The sequence below is a fragment of the Stegostoma tigrinum genome, chromosome 12 (genome assembly GCF_030684315.1).
Source record: "Stegostoma tigrinum isolate sSteTig4 chromosome 12, sSteTig4.hap1, whole genome shotgun sequence".
Lineage (NCBI taxonomy): Eukaryota > Metazoa > Chordata > Chondrichthyes > Orectolobiformes > Stegostomatidae > Stegostoma > Stegostoma tigrinum.
The window spans coordinates 513,612-532,381 of record NC_081365.1 but is presented as its reverse complement, the minus strand read 5'-3'; the positions used below and the strand labels follow the sequence as shown (position 1 = coordinate 532,381).

Here is an 18,770-nt window from a genome sequence, read left to right as displayed (position 1 = left end):
ATTCCCACAGGCACCTGGGAATCACTGGGCCAACACTGTCCAAAGTGGAGGAGGAGCATCCAGGAGGGCATCAAGCACCTTAAGACTTGCCATTGGGAAAAAGCAGAAACAGTGTAAAGTGCATGATGCCATACCAACACTCCACCTACCTCTTCTCATCGCTACCTTGTAGCCCAAATATGGCAGAGCCAGCAGAAGCCGCATTAGACTGTACAGCCACCCATGGATTCAGCCTGAGAGTGGAAGAAAGTTATCCTTTTCCACAAGGAACCTCCCATGATGATGGTGATGATGATGATGTTGCATGATCCCAGTTTCCCCATTCATTCTGGAAGTAACCTCTACCTGACTCACCTTTAATCTCTTGTGAAAATAGGGAATTCTTGCTAAAACTATATAAAGCATTAGTCAGACCACAGCGGAAAATGTTTTGGTCCATAAAGAACTAGGACCAGGGTGAGGTAATTCAATCCCAGGGAATTCCTGGAGGCCTGGTAACGTAACTAGAACTCCAACAACTAAATAATTGAATTAGACCCTATGTACAAATGACTGGGAAACAGAACTGGAAATCATACCAAACGCTCTAACAAACTGAGGCACATAAATAACAAGCAGGACACAACACCAATGCTTCACCAGGGGTGCACTGACCATGTTACCTAGCAGGGTGATGAAACGTTTGCAACCAAACCCACTGGCTCGGCGAGCAAGTCTACATCCTCATCCACAAGCTGAGCTACAAATCATCTCAAAAACTCTGCCTATCCTTCATCCTAAAGCTATGTCCTTTCTTTCTAGATTGACCCACAAGAGGAAACATCCTCTCTGCTGTGTACCGATAGTTTGTTCAGTACTTTTGCCTTAGTGAAGATAATTGTTCTGAGTTCCTCCCTTTCTAACCTATTACTATTGAGATGGTACTAGTGTCATTTACCATGAAAACTCAGGCAAAGAATTCCTTCTCTCAGAAGGCAGCAAATTTGTGGAATTCTTTACTGCAAAGGGCTATTGAAGCTGAGTTGTTTAAGATCATACAAAGCTGAGATAGATTTGCAAACAGTCAGGAAATCAAAAGATATGGGGGAAAGGCAAGAAAGTAGAATAGAGGATTATCAGATCAGCCATGGTCACATTGAATGGTGGAGCTGACTCAATCAGCTGAATGGTCTATTCCAGCTCCACACGTATAGCCTCTCCCCGCTATCCCTCTCTCTGCAAACCCCATTCTCCCCTTTACGCCCTTCCATCCCCAACACATGCCCCTCCCCTCAACCAAACCTCATTTCCTTTGCCATCTGTGACCTAACCCAAAGAACTGCGGATTCTGGAAATCAGAAATAAAATCAGAGTTAACGTTTCATTTTTAATCCTTCTACCCAAAATGCTGATTCTACTTTTTCTCCATAGATCATGCCAAGTCTGCTGAGATTTTCCAACTATTTCTGATTTTGTTTTTCACATTTACCTTCGCCGCCCTCATCCTTTAACACCTTTGGATCCCAAAAGGTTGAGAATCATAGATTTATATTTAATGATTAATCTAGCCTCTGTTGGCATTTGCAGAATAAAGTGGCAACCTCTAACAACATTTGCATGTGCTAATTTCCTGAAAGGTCTGGCACCAATTTTTAGTTTGTTCTTTAGCCCATGCCTTCCCATTGAGTTTCGTCCAAACTCTTCTTTCTGTTTCCCATCTTGAAAATTCTGTTAAATCACCTCTTAACTTTGAAATTCTAAATAGTTTCTGTAATCTCTTTTGGAAATGTCAGAATACTTGGATCATTTCATTGATCCATCTGAGGCTGATATGGCCTTCCCAAAATGGGGTGGCCAGGGCTATTCACAGAGATTAAAGGTGTGGTCTACTGAGGTCTTTGTGAAGCCGATTAGCCATGACAAAAGTATTGTATAACTGTAGAATGGCTTTAGTCGTTAGGTATTTTTAGATGTGAAATTGAAATCTGATGAGAACAGTTTACACTACATAATCTTCATTAGTTCGAAGCACTGAAGACCACATTTTGCTGAACAAGCTAGAACTATGTTAATGAAACCAAGCTGAACTTCACAATCGAGCTGTGGCATATTCGTTCAGTCAAGCATGTGACATTGTCCATAAACAGAAATGCAGCTGGAAATGTTTATCATATGAGCAGCTTGATGATATTAAATGTCACACCAGTCCACAAAAAAAAGCAATTTAATATAGAAAATAAAAAAAGATTGAGTTCAAATGAGCGTAACAAATTTAAAACAAGAGCTTTATTGCAGCTGTCATCTACAACTAAGCAGCATGACATGTGATACTCACCGCAATGTGCTGGAATAGCCAGGACCTCATGATATTAGTAGCTTGCTTTGGCAAGACTCCACGTTTATTTTTTGGAGAATTCTCACTGTCTTGATGCAAGACATTCACATCTTGATTTAGTTGCAGCTGAAGCTGATGAGAAACAAACATTCTGTGTCAAATTCAATCAGTACATAAATGAACTTGTCTATGTATAAGTTTCAGATTCTCAATGACAAGCACGATCTAACTATCTGCAACAGTAAAACTGTACAGTTTAAAATAATTCACTGTCTTGAATGAACTTTAACAGAGAAGAGCAGACTCTTGTACTTCCAAATGGTCATTTTCATTTGGTTGCTTCCAACAGAACACAGGGCGAACATACCAATCTCATTGACACACAGAGATAACAAGGTGTAGAGCTGGATGAACACAGCAGGCCAAGCAGCATCAGAGGAGCAGGAATGCTGATGTTTCAGGCCAAGACCCTTCTTCAGAAATGGGGGAGGGGAAGGGGCTTCTGAAATAAATAGAGACAGAGGGGGAGGCAGATAGATGATGGATAAAGGAGAAGGTAGGCGGAGAGGAAACAGACAGGTCAAAGTGGCGGGGATGGAGCCAGTAAAGGTGAGTGTAGGTGGCGAGTTAGGGAGGGGATAGGTCAGTCCAGGGAAGATGGACAGGTCAAGGGGGCGGGATGAGGCTAGTAGATAGGAGATGGGGGTGGGGCTTGAGGTGGGAGGAGGGGATAGGTGGGAGGAAAGACAGGTTAGGGAGGTGGGGACAAGCTGGGCTGGTTTGGGATGTGGTAGGGGGAGGGGAGATTTTGAAGCTTGTGAAGTCCACATTGATATCATTGGGCTGCAGGATTCCCCAGCGAAATATGAGGTGCTGTTCCTGCAACCTTCGGTGGACAGCACCTCATATTTCGCTTGGGAACCCTGCAGCCCAATGGTATCAATGTGGACTTCACAAGCTTCCAAATCTCCCCGCCCTCAACCGCATCCCAAAACCAGCCCAGCTTGAAGGGTCTAGGCCCAGAACGTAGGCTTTCCTGCTCCTCTGATGTTGCTTCGCCTGCTGTATTCATCCAGCTCTACACCTTGTTATCTCAGATTCTCCAGCATCTGCAGTTCCTACTACCTCACTTTCACACAGTACTACTCTAGGAACACCACAGCATTAGACTGGCTCCTCACAAATTCCACACCCGTAGTATTTTTATTTATTCACTGGATGAGGTTATCACCGGAAGATCAGCTTTAATTACCTTTGAGAAAATTATGGTTAAGTGCAAGTACAACTGAATGACTTTGACAAGGTATCACACAGCAAGCTGCTAAGTAAGATAACAACACATGGTGGGCATGTTACAGGCATGGGTAGAGGATTGGCAGACTGGTAGAAGGCAGAGAAGAGATGAAGGGTCTTTGTTAGGATGGCAGTGGATTCTGCGGGGGTCTGTGTTGGGACCACAACTATTCATGTTGTACATTAACAATCTGGAAAAAGGAATGGACGGCATAAGTTTGCAGATGACACAAAGACATGCGGAGGGACAGGTAATGTGGAGGAAGTGGGGAGGCTGCAGAAGGTCTTGGACATGCTAGCTAAGTGGGCAAAGAAGAGGCAGATGAAATACTCTGTGGCAAAGTATGAAGTCATGCATTTTGGTAGGAAGAAGAGCTTCAGACTATTTTGTAAATAGGGAAAGGCTTCAGAAATCTGAAGTGCAAAGGAGCTTGGGAATTTTGCTTCAGGATTCTCTTAGGGTTAACAGGCAAGTTCATTTGGTGGTTAGGAAATCAAATGCAATGTTGGCATTCAAGAGGGCTAGAAAACAACAGTAGGGATGTGCTGTTGAAGTTGTATAAGGCCCCGATCAGACCACATTTGGAATACTGTGAGCAGTTTTGGGCTCCGTATCTAAGGAAAAATGTACTGGCATTTGTTGGGAGGTTTACAAGAATGATCATATGACGAGCAGTTGAGAATTCTAGGTGTATACTCAATGGAGTTTAGTAAGATATGGGGGGATCTGACTGAAACTTGCATAATACTGCGAGTCCAGATAAAGTGGATGTGGAAAAGATGTCTCCACTAGTAGCACAGTCTAGAACAGCACAGCCTCAGAGTGAGGAGACAATTCTTTAGAACTGAGATGAGGAGGGATTACTTCAGCCAGAGGAACTCATTACCACAAAAGGCTGTACAGGCCAAGCCATTGAATGTATTTAAAACAGCAATAGATAGGTTCTTGATTGGTAAGGGATCAAAGATTACGGGGAGAAGGTAGGAGAATGGGGTTGAGAAAACTGTCAGCTGTGATGGAATGGCACAGCAAACTGGATAGTCTGAATGGCCTAATTTGCTCCCATATCTTATGGTTTTATGGACTAGAACTACGCTAAGGCGTTTTTAGGAGACAGTTTAGAGTGAAATCATGTTAACATAGTTCCAGAGTCTGTCATATACCAGACTGTGTAATGACAACTGATTTTCTTCGCCAAAAGGAATTAGTAAAACAGATGAATTTTTATGACAAACTGGTAGTTTCATAGTCACTATTACTGACACTCGCTTTCTAGTCTAGATCTTCTGAGTTGACAGAACAAAATTTCTCAGAGCCCTTTGATTATTATTCCAGGTCTCTACATTATCACAAACAGACAGTACTGATGAAACTCAGCAAATCTGGCAGCATGTGTAAACAGAACAGTTCAAAGAACAGTCACATTGAACTTGAATTGTTAACATTCTTTCTACCTCTGCTGATGCTGCCGGACCTGCTGAGTTTCTCCAGCACTTTCTGTTTTTATTTCAGATCTCCAGCATCTGCAGTATTTTGCTTCTATTTTTACACAAGACTTGTTGTTAATAAGACTTAAAAACTCAAAATTTTGGAAGCTGTCAGCAGGTCAAGTAACATCTACAATGTGAAACAGAGTTAACATTTCAGGATGATGGCCTCTCAGATCAACTAACTTCAACAAACTATGGGTGGAACATGATAGCTGAGTGTTAGACAGCTCAGAAACCACAGTACAGAATAAAGTTTAGCCCCTGAGGAGAATTTTAGAATATATATTTGACTTACACTGAAATTACAGATCAACCACGACTGGGTAAAACAATTCAGCCTGTACAGAGTATGAGCTGGCAATCGCTAAATCAAAGGATTGCTTTCTCCACACAGTTTCAACACTACAACAAAGTGCAAAGGCACTCAGGGTAACCAAAATTCTTCTTAGCATTTCTTGCTGAATGATCCACTTTCAGAACATTTGAACAGGCTATGTGAAGGTCCCAGCAGCGCTTCCAATTCTTGCAACATTTGTCTGAAACTGCAAAGACACTGAAATTGGAACCTGAGCAATGGTGAGGAAATGTCATGTAGATGGAACCCAAGAAGGAACCCGAGCATCTTCCAGATGCCCTGCCTCATGCTGATGGTACCCAGGTTACACTGTTAAACAGTTTCACCAACAGGGGCCCACGGATGTAGAGACACCAAGGCTTTTTGAATGGTCCTCTCATACATTAAAACTGATCTTTCTCTGTACCTATTCTGTAGCTGTAACATTATACTCCACATTCTCTTCTATTACCCAGAAGCACTATGTAAGGTATGATTTCCCTGGGTAGCACACAAAACAATAATTTTCACTGTATCTCAATACAGGTGACAATAATAAATCAAACCAAATCCAATCACTAAACTGTACCTGAAAGCATAGTCACAGGCTTTTAAAGCAACAGAGAATTTATGTGGAGCAAATATTCTACCACCATTCGTGAAGCAAAGTGATATGCAATAAACCATTGGCGAACAAAGTGCTCGGGCAGAGATATCAGATTGGGGATTAAGTTGACAAGGTTCTGCAGGGATTTAAAATTGAGGAGATGGATTTTGAAGTCAAAGCACTGGGGGCAAGGAAAGCCTTGGATGATGAAGACAGAGACACAGTTTAGGGAAGTGTACTGAACGAGAGACTGGAGCAATTTATGGTTATGTATTACTTGCTCCTCAGAAAAGGCAACAGCAAAAGTAAATTCTCACTGTGGGTTTTCTTTCTATTCTACTAAAGTTGTTGGAATGACACGTGGAACAGTCGTATCTTGAATTCTAGGCCTTACAGCTGGAAATTGGACTAGAAGGCAGCCTGCCTTCTTACTGTGGCCAATGGATATTGCTGGAGAAACTCGGCAAGTCTGGCAGTATCCGTGGACAGAAAGCAGAGTTAACGTTTGAGTCCAGTAACACTTCTTCCATTTCCATTTTGTTTCAGATTGCCATCATCCATAATTCTTTGTTTTATTTTAGTGGAAATAATAAGTCTGGAGCCTTTCAAGAGATTATTATTGTAATAGAGTTCAGGATATTTCAGGATGTGTGCGTTACAAAAGATAATCTTTCCCTGCCGCCAATCTTGGGCATGAAAAGAGCCGAGAAAATGAAGGAGTAATATGGATGACAGGATTGCAAATAGAGGTCAATTCAGTCACTTTATTCTACAGAGTAAGCCTCTGTCTACTTTAGCAATTTACTGTGTGTACAAGCTGTCCCTTAGTCAGAGAATCAGGTCACAGCACACTGCACAGTCATTACCAGGGATTCCCATTCAGACAACTCAGAGCAATGTCTGTTGCATAACTCTGCAGTTTCAATGCTATCCCATTATCAGTAGGTGACATGAATGGAAGCTGTCAGCCACTCACAACTACACCAGCATTAAATTATCATCAGTCTGTACAGTGTGACTGTTCATCTAGTATTAATGTAATCATCCTGTACATTTTTAAAAATTCACTTCTGGGAGGTTGTTGCTCGTTCGGCTGGCATTTATTGCCCATCATAATGTGGTGGTGAGCTGCGTTCTTAAACTGTTGCAGTCCACATGTTGTAAGTAAACTCACAATGCTGTTACAGAGGGAGTGGCAGGATTTTGACCCAGCAACACTCAAGGAATGACAATATATTTCCAAGTCAGGATGGTGTATGACTTGGAGGGGAATCTTGAAGGTGCTGTTTTGCCCATGTATTTGCTGCCCTTGTCCTTCTATATCGTTGACTTGGAAGGGACTAAGGATCCTTGGTGAATTTCTGCAGTGTATCTTGTAGACGGTACACACTGCTGCTACCGAGCGTCAATGGAGGATGGAGTGAATATTTGTGGATGTAGTGCCAATCGAGCAAATGGCTATATAAATGGTGTCAAGCTCCTTAAGTGTTGTTGGAGCTGCACTCATCTAGGCAAGTGGGGAGTATTCCACTGACTTGTGCCTTGTAGATGGGGTCAGGCTTTGGGGAGTCTGCAGGTGAGTTACTCACCACAGTATAGGAATATACTTCTGAGCCGCTTCTGAACTGCTCCTACAGACACAGTACTTATATAGCTACTCCAGTTCAGTTTCTGGTCAATGGTACCTCCTCAGGATGTCGACAGCAGGTAATTCAGTAATGGCAATGTCATGGGGTAATGGTTAAACTGTCTCTTATTGAAAATGGCTATTACCTGGCATTTGTGTGACATGACTACTACTTACTATTTCAGCGCAATCCTGGATATTGTCCAAGTCTTGCTGCATTTGAAAATGGACTATTTCTGAACCTGAGGAGTCATGAATGATACTGAACATTGTGTAATCGTCAGCATACATCCTCACTTCTGACCTTATGATGGAGGGTAGGTCATTGATGAAGCAGCTGAAGATGGACAAAGGACACTACCGTGAGGAACTCTTGCAAGAAGTCCTGGAGTCGAAATGACTGACCTTCAACAACCAACTTCCTTTGTCTCAGGTATGACTCCAACTAGTGCAACCATTCATTCTGTGCACCAGTGTATTAAGCCTCTGTATTGTGACTGGTCATTCTGGGCATCAATGTACCCAGTGTGTACTTGGCAATACAGTGATCAAGATATCTTGTGTAATCAGTTAACATACTGAAACAACACTTTCAGTCAGTGTTACCAACCTACACATTGTACCTTTCTAATGTCTGTATAACCACACTGAACCCTGTGACAGCACGTTCCAACTTTCACTGCAGCCAACCTGCTCATTGTGACTGTATAGTGTGAATATTGGTAGTACCAGCTTATATGCTGCTCTTGTGTTGTAACATGTTTCCAGTTAATTATGCCAGATTTACCATTTGCTCTAAGCTACAGTTCTAAAGAATTAATAATATTAAAAGTGTAATTATCATAAAGCAGTATAATGACCAATCCAGAACTTCTTTTCGTTGTTGAGAATACACTCACTTATTACCAGCTCCCGCTCAATATGAAGCTATAAACCTACCTGTGCATTCTGGATACGTATTGTGCCATGTGTTTGTGTCACTACCTGGCCTTGAGGTGTAACCACAGTAACAGGCTGATAAACTGCCCCACCACCTATTAAAGAAAGGGAACAAAGTAAGTTGCAAAAACTTTTCTATTGTGAACTACTTCAATTTACAAAATCATTAGCATGTGAAATACTAGGTCAGAGAATCAAAAAATGCCGACAGTGTAGGAGGAAGTCTTTCAGCTCATCAAATCTGCACTGACCCCTGAAAAGCATTCCACCCAAGCCAACCCCATGGCTAATCCACCTACCCTGCACATCTTTGGACTGAGAGGGGAAACTGGAGCACCCGGAGGAAACACACACAGACATGGGGAGAATGTGCAAATTCCGCACAGACAATCACTCGAGGATGGAACTGAACCCAGATGCCTGGCACTGTGAGGCAGCAGTTCTATCCACCGAGCCATTTTGCCACCATGAAGTCTAAACTCGCGATGTTCAATATCAAAAAAATGGAAAGCGCGAATAGATTGGTAAGAGGACTGAATCCCCAACAAATGTTTCAACATGAAAGCAGCAATAAGATCATTAAAAATAACAGGAACAAGAGTAGAACACATTCGGCCCATCGAGCCTGTTCCACCATTCAACGAATAAAGAACATTACAGCACAGGAACAGGCCCTTCGGCCCTCCAAGCCTGTGCCGATCAAGATCCTCTGTCTAACCTGTCATCTATTTTATAACGGTCTGTGTCCATTTGCACCCGCCCATCCATGTACCTGTCCAAATATATCTTAAAAGACGCTAACGTGTCTGCGTCTACCACCTCCGCTGGCAACGCGTTCTAGGCACACACCACCCTCTGTGTAAAAAATTTTCCACGCATATCTCCCTTAAACTTTCCACCTCTCACTTTGAACTCATGACCCCTAGTAATTGAGTCCCCCACTCTGGGAAAAAGCTTTTTGCTATCCACCCTGTCTATACCCCTCATGATTTTGTAGACCTCAATCAGGTCCCCCCTCAATCTCCGTCTTTCTAATGGAAATAATCCTAATCTATTCAACCTCTCTTCATAGTCCATACCAGGCAACATCCTGGTGAACCTCCTCTGCACCCTCTCCAAAGCACCCACACCCTTTTGGTAATGTGGCGACCAGAGCTGTACACAGTACTCCAACTGTGGCCGAACCAAAGTCCTATACAACTGCAACATGACCTGTCAACTCTTGTACTCAATACCCCGCCCAATGAAGGAAAGCATGCCATATGCCTTCTTGGCCACCCTATTGACCTGCGTTGTCACCTTCAGGGAACAATGGACCTGAACACCCAGATCTCTCTGTTCATCAATTTTCCCTAGGACTTTTCAATTTACTGTATAGTTCGCCCTTGAATTTGATCTTCCAAAATGCATCACCTCGCATTTACATAGAACATACAGCACAGTACAGGCCCTTCGGCCCTCGATGTTGTGCCGACCTGTCATACCGATCTCAAGCCCATCAAACCTACACCATTCCATGTACGTCCATATGCTTGTCCAATGACGACTTAAATGTACCTAAAGTTGGCGAATCTACTAGCGTTGCAGGCAAAGCGTTCCATTCCCTTACTACTCTCCGAGTAAAGAAGCTACCTCTGGCACCTGTCCTATATCTTTCACCCCTCAATTTAAAGCTATGCCCCCTCGTGCTCGCCGTCACCATCCTAGGAAAAAGGCTCTCCCTATCCACCCTATCTAACCCTCTGATTATTTTATATGTTTCAATTAAGTCACCTCTCAACCTTCTTCTCTCTAATGAAAACAGCCTCAAGTCCCTCAGCCTTTCCTCGTAAGACCTTCCCTCCATACCAGGCAACATCCTAGTAAATCTCCTCTGCACCCTTTCCAAAGCTTCCACATCCTTCTTATAATACGGTGACCAGAACTGTACACAATACTCCAAGTGCGGCCGCACCAGAGTTTTGTACAGCTTCACCATAACCTCTTGGTTCCAGAACTCGATCCCTCTATTAATAAAAGCTAAAACACTGTATGCCTTCTTAACAGCCCTGTCAACCCGGGTGGCAACTTTCAAGGATTTTCCCGGATTGAACTCCATCTGCCATTTATCTGCCCAATTCTCCAGTCTATCTATATTCTGCTGTAATCTCTGACAGTCCCCTTCACTATCTGCTACTCCACCAATCTTAGTGTCATCTGCAAACTTGCTGATCAGACCACCTACACCTTCCTCCAAATCATTTACATATATCACAAACAACAGTGGTCCCAGCACAGATCGCTGTGGAACACCACTGGTCACAGATCTCCAATTTGAGAAACTTCCTTCTACTACTACTACTACTCTCTGTCTCCTGTTGTCTAGCCAGTTTTTTATCAATCTAGCTAGCACACCCTGGACCCCATGTGATAATGGGAACTGCAGATGCTGGAGAATTCAAGATAACAAAGTGTGGAGCTGGATGAACACAGCAGGCCAAGCAGCATCTCAGGAGCACAAAAGCTGACGTTTTGGGCCTAGATCCTTCATCAGAGAGCCCGCTCTGATGAAGGGTCTAGGCCCGAAATGTCAGCTTTGTGTGCTCCTGAGGAGCTGCTTGGCCTGCTGTGTTCATCCAGCTCCACACTTTGTTATCCTGGACCCCATGTGACTTCACTTTCTCCATCAGCCTGCCATGGGGAACCTTATCAAACGCCTTACTGAAGTCCATGTATATGACAACTACAGCCTTTTCCTCATCCATCAACTTTGTCACGTCCTCAAAGAATTCTATTAAGTTGGTAAGACATGACCTTCCCTGCACAAAACCAAGTTGCCTATCACTGATAAGCCCATTTTCTTCCAAATGGGAATAGATCCTATCCCTCAGTATCCTCTCCAGTAGCTTCCCTACCACTGACGTCAGGCTCACCGGTCAATAACCCTAACCCTAACCTGGATTATCCTTGCTGCCCTTCTTAAACAAGGGGACAACAATAGGATCAATAGGATCAAGGCTGATCCAACATTGTGCGTATCTACTTTCCTGCCTTGCCTCACAACCCATGATTCCTTGACTGGTCAATAGTCTATCTTCTCATTCAGCGTCACCAGAATCAAATTGCTAACACTGCTGTCTCCTTAAAGGTGCTGCCAGATCTGAACTTTGCCAGCAATTAACAAAGTGTGAAGCTGGATGAACACAGCAGGCCGAGCAGCATCTTAGCAGCACAAAAGCTGACGTTTCATGCCTAGACCCTTCATCAGAGAGGGGGATGGGGAGAGGGTTCTGAAATAAATAGGGAGAGAGGGGGAGGCGGACCGAAGATGGATAAAGGAAAAGATAGGTGGAGAGGAGAGTATAGGTGAGGAGGTAGCGGGGAGATAGGTCAATCTGGGGAGGACAGACAGGTCAAGGGGGCGGGATGAGGTTGGTAGGTAGGAAATGGAGGTGCGGCTTGAGGTGGGAAGAGGGGATAGGTGAGAGGAAGAACAGGTTAGGGAGACGGGGATGAGCTGGGCTGGTTTTGGGATGCAGTGGGGGAGGGGGGATTTTGAAGCTGATGAAATCCACATTGATACCATTGGGTTGCAGGGTTCCCAAGCGGAATATGAGTTGCTGTTCTTGCCACCAACGGGTGGCATCATTATGGCACTGCAGGAGGCCCAGGAACGTCTCCTCCTACCTCAAGCCGTACCTCCATTTCCTACCTACTAAATCTCATCCCGCCCCCTTGACCTGTCCGTTTTCCCCGGACTGATCTATCTCCTCCCTACCTCCCCACCTATACTCTCCTCTCCACCTATCCTCCTCTATCCATCTTCGGTCCGCCTCCCCTTCTCTCTCTATTTATTTCAGAATCCTCTCCCCATCTCGCTTTTCTGATGAAGGGTCTAGGCCCAAAACGTCAGCTTTTGTGCTCCTAAGATGCTGCTTGGCCTGCTCTGTTCATCCAGCTCCACACTTTGTTGTCTATGATTATCCAGCATCTGCAGTTCCCATTATCTTCGCCAGCAATTTTCTATTTTTGTTTCAGGTCTCCAGCATCTGCAGTTGTTTGTTGCATTGAAGAATTTATTTATCTCAACTTTAAGTATACATCAGAACACTAACCTACAGCTCTCTGTGGCACGGAGTTCCAAACACAGAAATTCTTTTTCATCGCAGTCTTGAACTGCCACCCCATTATTGTGAGACAATGTACTCAGTTCTATACTGTCACATAATGGGAAAATCCTCTCAACATTTACTTTCCCAAGCCTTTTAAGAATCCTATTTATTTCAATGGGGTCTCAATTCTTCTAAACTCCAGTAAGTATGGTCCTAATCTGTCTAGCCTTTGCTCATGACACAATCTCTCTCTACCAGGGATCATCTTAGTGGGACTTCTTTGAACATCTCCAGTGAAATGCTATCTTTCCTTAAATAAGGGAACCCAAACAGTTAGACAGTACACAAGATGAGGTCCGACCAACAGTTGCCATAAGACTTTCCTGCTCATATACTTAAGCCCCTTGAAAGCCAACATTCCGTTAGCTTTTCTGATTAAGTGCCACACATGCTTCTTACACAAGTAACCCTGAGTCTCTTCACGTTGTCGCTTTCTGCAGTGTCTCTCCGTTGAGATAATATTCTATCCTTTTGTTGTCTTCAAAATGAACAGCTTCATATCGTTCTAAATTATACCTCATTTGCAGACTTTTTGCCCACTTACCTAACCCAGCAATATCTCTGTAAACTAGTTGTATCTCTCTCACAACCTGCCTTTCCACCAATTCTGCAAGGCCTATCCAATCCCATTTGACTTGTGGGCAAAAGTAGAAGCAAGCTCATAAGATTGGAAAATGAAGGAATCATCAAACCAGTCCAATTCTTGGAATGGGCAGCAGCTATCATACCAATTTTGAAGCCCAATGGGTCAGTTCACCTTTGGGAACTTTAAACAACAATAAACCGTTTCTCACAGTTGGATACATATCCAAACTCTTGGATAAAGAGTTTGTACACAAAGCTGGCAACAGCCATGCTTACTTGCAATCATGTTTATACCAGGGTTCTCAGAGATATGCTATAATTAATACCCATAAAGACGTCTACCAATATAAGGGTCTGCCATTTGGGTATCGTCAGTCTGTTCAGGCAATGGAGAACATTTCGCAGGGTCTACCTCAGGTCAACATTTACTTAGATGACACCCTGATAACACAGAAAACTAATAAGGGACAATTAGAGAACTTGGATACAGTCCTTGGTGTTTTTCTGAGGCAGGCACACATCTAAGCAGGAAAAAAATGTGTGCTCCAGGCCCCCCAAGTTTCTTACTTGGGCGACAGAGTTGACAAGACTGGGTTATACCTGTTGGAAGATAAAGTAAGGGTGATCAAAGATGCCCAGACACCCATGTCTGTCTAGGAGCTTAGGTCATATCTAGATCTGGTAAATTATTACGGAAAGTTCCTACCCAACTTGGCATCCATTCTAGCACCCTTGCATCAACTCCTAAAAAAAGGGCCAGCCTCGGAAATGGTCGCAAACACAGGCCTCAGCTTTCAATGAAGTAAAGAAACAACTATCATCCTTGAATATGTTAGCACACTATGATCCCAAGGAAGATCTGGTATCCATGTGCGATGCTTCCCCACATGGCATCAGGGTTATATTAGCTCATTGGTAGCCCACTCAAGAGGAAAATCCAATAGCTTATGTACCCAGGACTTTGGCTAATGCACAGCGTAAATATGTGCATATAGAAAAAGAAGAATTTATGGTCATATTTGGAGACAGAACATTCCACCAATAACTCCATGAACGAAAATTCATGATAATCACAAGCCACAAACCCCTACTTGGTCTGCTTGAAAAGGATAAGGAAGTGCCACCCATAGCTCCGGGTCACATTCAGCAGTGGGATCTCATACTAAGCGCTTGTTATTATAAATTAGAACACCATCTGGGAGGCCGAGCAGTGAATGTGAATGTATTGAACCAGTAGCAGAACAACCTACTGTGATACACCCAGTGGAAGAGTCGGTCATGACATTGAATTGCCTGGACACACTACCAGTCACAGCGAACAATATCAGACTTTGGACAGACGAAGTCCCACTCCTTTCTGAACTGAAATAATTGGTATTAATGGGGGAAAACAGACATTGCAGCTAGAATTAAAACCTTCTTTGAACGCAGAGAGACCAGCTCATGGCAAAGAATATTATATTGTTATGGGGAGCAAAAGTGACTGTCCTAAGCAAAGGTCACCATCAAATATTGGCTGAACTCTACTACAGCCATCCAGGGGCCTCCAAAATGAATATGTTGGCAAAAAGTTATGTCTGGTCGCTAGGCTTGGACACTGATACATAAATGTGGGTGGGGCAGTGCCCAGAGTGCTAACAAGTACAAAAATTACCACTAGCAGCTTCCACACATCTGTGGGAGTGGCTGGGTAAGTCTTGGACTCGGCTGCACAATTGACTCCACAGGTCCTTCCATGGGCTCAATGTTTTTTAATCAATGTAACTGGATGTGCATTCAGTCCATTCGTCAAACACTGGGGCAACAATAGAAAAATTGTGAACACACTAAGTCACAGATAGCAGGGGAAAATTTGTTAACGGGCAAGAGACTCCGCACCAAGCTAAGTCTGATCTTCCCAGAGCTGGGCAAGGGCAAAGAGATTGATAGACATCAGGAAATTCAATGTCGAGCCTAAGACTCTAGCAGGTGATAGAGACAAAGTCTGGTACAAGAATCACGGAAATTACCCCACATGGGTAACAGGCATGATCGACATGAGATCTGGACCAGTGATTTATAAAATTTGAGTAGGTATGACAGTCCTGATCAATCATATGGATCGTTTGAAATCTGAAAATTTGCACACTGCGCAGGAGCAAAACTTGCCCTACCCATCAGAGCCTTCAGAAATACTTCAAGGACCCACTGACTCACTCTCTCCAACAACTCTGTTGGACTCTTGAGGAACCAGCTCTGAGGAAGGGTCACTGGACCAGAAACGTTAACTCTGTTTTCTCCTTCACAGATGCTGCCAGACCTGGTGAGCTTTTACAGCAACTTTGTCTTTGTTCCTGATTTGCAGCATCCGCAGTTCTTTTGGTTTTTAAACATTATTGAGTCATCTGAATCAGAGATGGACAGGGCAGAAATAGCCGCCTTGACGCATCTGCCTCTGGAAGTAGGGATTGAAATCCTACTGAGGCACTCCTGATACAAATGAGCTCCCATTCGTTATACTCCTCAAAATTTTAGAATCCAAGTTGGAGGAATCTGACCTGGTGTTAAAAAGCCCCAGAGGCTCTCAAAGGAACTGGGCTGCCCTGTGTCTGTGGACTCACAGGGAGGGACACAGTGATTGTAACAAGGTCAGCCAGCTGGACTGACAGAAAATGAGCTCCCTGATTGGACCAGATGCGCAGCCCCAATTAGGGGGACCTAGTTGACCTGGATGAATGTGAGGGATACTGAGCCTTGGAATGTCTGACTCTGACAGACAGTGCTAATGTCGAAGGCTACGCATATTGAATAACAGGTGGTTGGTGATGGGATACCTGCCTCCAAAGAGTTATTCTGGGGGGTAGTTGGAAAATGGCAGTGTCCTAGTGATACATGGATAAGGAATAACGTAAACGGCACCCATAACATAGAGTTTTAAGAAGATTTGTAGCTCAGGTTGAGTTTCTGGATGTGAGTTTGCTTGCTGAGCTGGAAGGTTAGTTTTCAGACGTTTCGTCACCATTGTAGGTAATATCATCAGTGAGCCTCCGATGAAGCGCTGGTGTTACGTCCCGCTTTCTATTTATATAGTATAGCAGAGTAGCAGTCCCTTCAGCCAAGCAAGTCTGTTCATGCCATTCTAAACTTATCTCAGCTGCCTACACATGGTGCATATCCCTCTATTCCCTGACTGTTCATCTACCTGTCTGCATGCTTCTTAAAAATTGCTATCATATCGGCTTCTACCACCTCCCCAGCATCACATTCCATGCATCTACTATCCTCTGTATAAAAAAACTTTACTCTTACACATCTTTAAACTTTCCCCCTCTCTCACCTTAAGCTTGTGACACTTAGTGTTTGACATTTCTACCCTCTGAAAAAGACTCCAAGTGTCCACTCTATCCACTTTTACAAACTTCTACAGCATTCAATAGGATCATAGCTAACCTGGCACAGCCTCCTCAGCATTGAGCTGCAGGGAAATTTTGCTCATCCAACACTGGATGTTGGTTTGACATGAAAGGATATGAATGAATGGCCAATGGGTTTACCTGAGTATAATGGTTCACATACCTGTTACAACTTGAGTAGGGTTTACTGTCGTCACTGTGACATTTCCCTGCTGCAAAGCTGAGGCAGGAACGACAATACCCTGAGGACTGATGGTGCCAGGTAAGGTGGTGATGGTTGTGTTCTGTACAGGAAGCTGGTAGAGAACAGTTTAGCAAAAGAATGATAAAAAGTAACATTAGTCATTAATTTCACTTTGAATCTTGAAAGCTGTAATCATATGGTCACTGTCACATTTTGGGGATTTCTGACTTCTTTTTATTTGTCACAGGATGTAGATGTCACTGGCTTGGTCAATATTTATTGCCCATCACTAATTCTTTTGAGGAAGGTGGCGGTGAGCAGCCTTTTTAAACTGTTGCAGCTATGGAGTTGTATAGAAAAAAGGTCCTTTTGGCCCACCATATCTAGGCCCACAGACAAATACCAAACCACACTACTCACATTTACCTGCACTTTGTCCATAGCCTACTTTACCCTGGCATTTTAAGTGCTCATCCACACGCTACTTCAATGTTGCCTCCACCAACTTCACAGGCAGTACATTCCATATTTCTTCCACCCTTTGAGTGAAAGGGTTTCCCTCAGCCAACCTCTAAACCACTTATCCCTCACTTTTAAACTTATACTCCTGGTTTTAAACATGTTTGCCACGGGGAAAAGATTCTCACGATCAACCCCATCTGTGCCTCTCATTATTTTGTATATCTCAATCAGATCCCCACCCCGTCAGCCTCCTCTGCTACTGGGAAAACAAACCCAGTCTCTCCTCATTACGGAGCCTTTCCACCCCAGGCAATATCCTGGTGTATTTCCTCTGCACACTCTCCAGGGCAGTAACGTCCTTCTGATTGTGTGGTGACCCAGAACTGCAGATATTATTCCACCTGTGGCCTAACCAATGTTTTATCAAGTGTAACATTACTTCCTTGTTCCTTTATTCTATACAAGCATCCTGTATGCCTTCATCACCATCCTGTCTACCTGTGCTGACACCTTCGAGGATTTATGGACTTGGACACCAAAGTCCCTTTGTTCCTCGGTACTCCGAAGGACCTACATTCATTGTGTATATCCTTTCCTTGTAGACCTCCCAAAATCCATCACCTCACCCTTACCATATGGAATTAAAATCTGTCATTGCTTTACCAGCTGATCACCTTCAGACTGTAGCCTGCGACCATCCTCCTCACTATCAACATCATGTCATCTGCAAACTTACTAATTATACCTTCTACATTCACATCCAAATCATTAATGTACATAACAAACAGCAAGGGACCCAGCACCAATCCCTATGCTACATTGCTGGCTACAGGCTTCCACTCACAAGAACAACTCTCCACCATCACTCTTCGTCCCCTGTTTGCAGCCAATTTTGGATCCAGTTGCCAATTTGTCTTAGATCCCATGGGCTCTTATCTTCTGGATCAGCCTTCCATGTGGGACCTTTTCCTTACAGAAGTCCAAGTAGGCCACAACAATCTAACTACCTTCATCAATATAGTCACCTTTTCAAAAAACTGAATTAAATTAGTCAGACAGGATCTCTCTCTAACACAGCCACGCTGACTATCCCCAATTAATCCTGTCCATCAGAATTTATTCCAATAATTTCTCGGCCACTGATGCCAGACTAAACTGTTCATAATTACTTGGCCTACCCCTGCTGCCCTTCTTGAATAAAGGAACCACATTAGCTACTCTCCAGTCATCTGGCACTTCATCTGTGGCCAGTGAACTATTAAGTATCTCTGGCAGGACCCCAGCAATCTCTTCCCATAGGATCTCCGAACATATCTCATCAGGCAAGGGATTTATGTACCTTTATGCCTGTTAAAACATCTAATACCTCCTCTTTAATTATTAATCTTAAC

At 43.6% G+C, this 18,770-nt stretch overlaps 1 protein-coding gene across 6 annotated transcripts in view; it reads right to left on the bottom strand.

Moving 5' to 3' along the window:
- Positions 1 to 18,770, bottom strand: part of LOC125456760 (homeobox protein PKNOX1) — a 138,747-nt gene that overhangs the window by 35,530 nt on the left and 84,447 nt on the right. For all 6 annotated transcript variants that reach the window (XM_059650057.1, XM_059650060.1, XM_059650056.1 and 3 more), the window contains 3 exons: positions 16,897 to 17,029; positions 8,606 to 8,700; positions 2,315 to 2,446 (listed from right to left, as the gene is read on the bottom strand). In XM_059650057.1, coding sequence (XP_059506040.1) covers positions 2,315 to 2,446; positions 8,606 to 8,700; positions 16,897 to 17,029 — 360 coding nt within the window. The remainder of the gene's footprint in view (positions 1 to 2,314; positions 2,447 to 8,605; positions 8,701 to 16,896; positions 17,030 to 18,770) is intronic.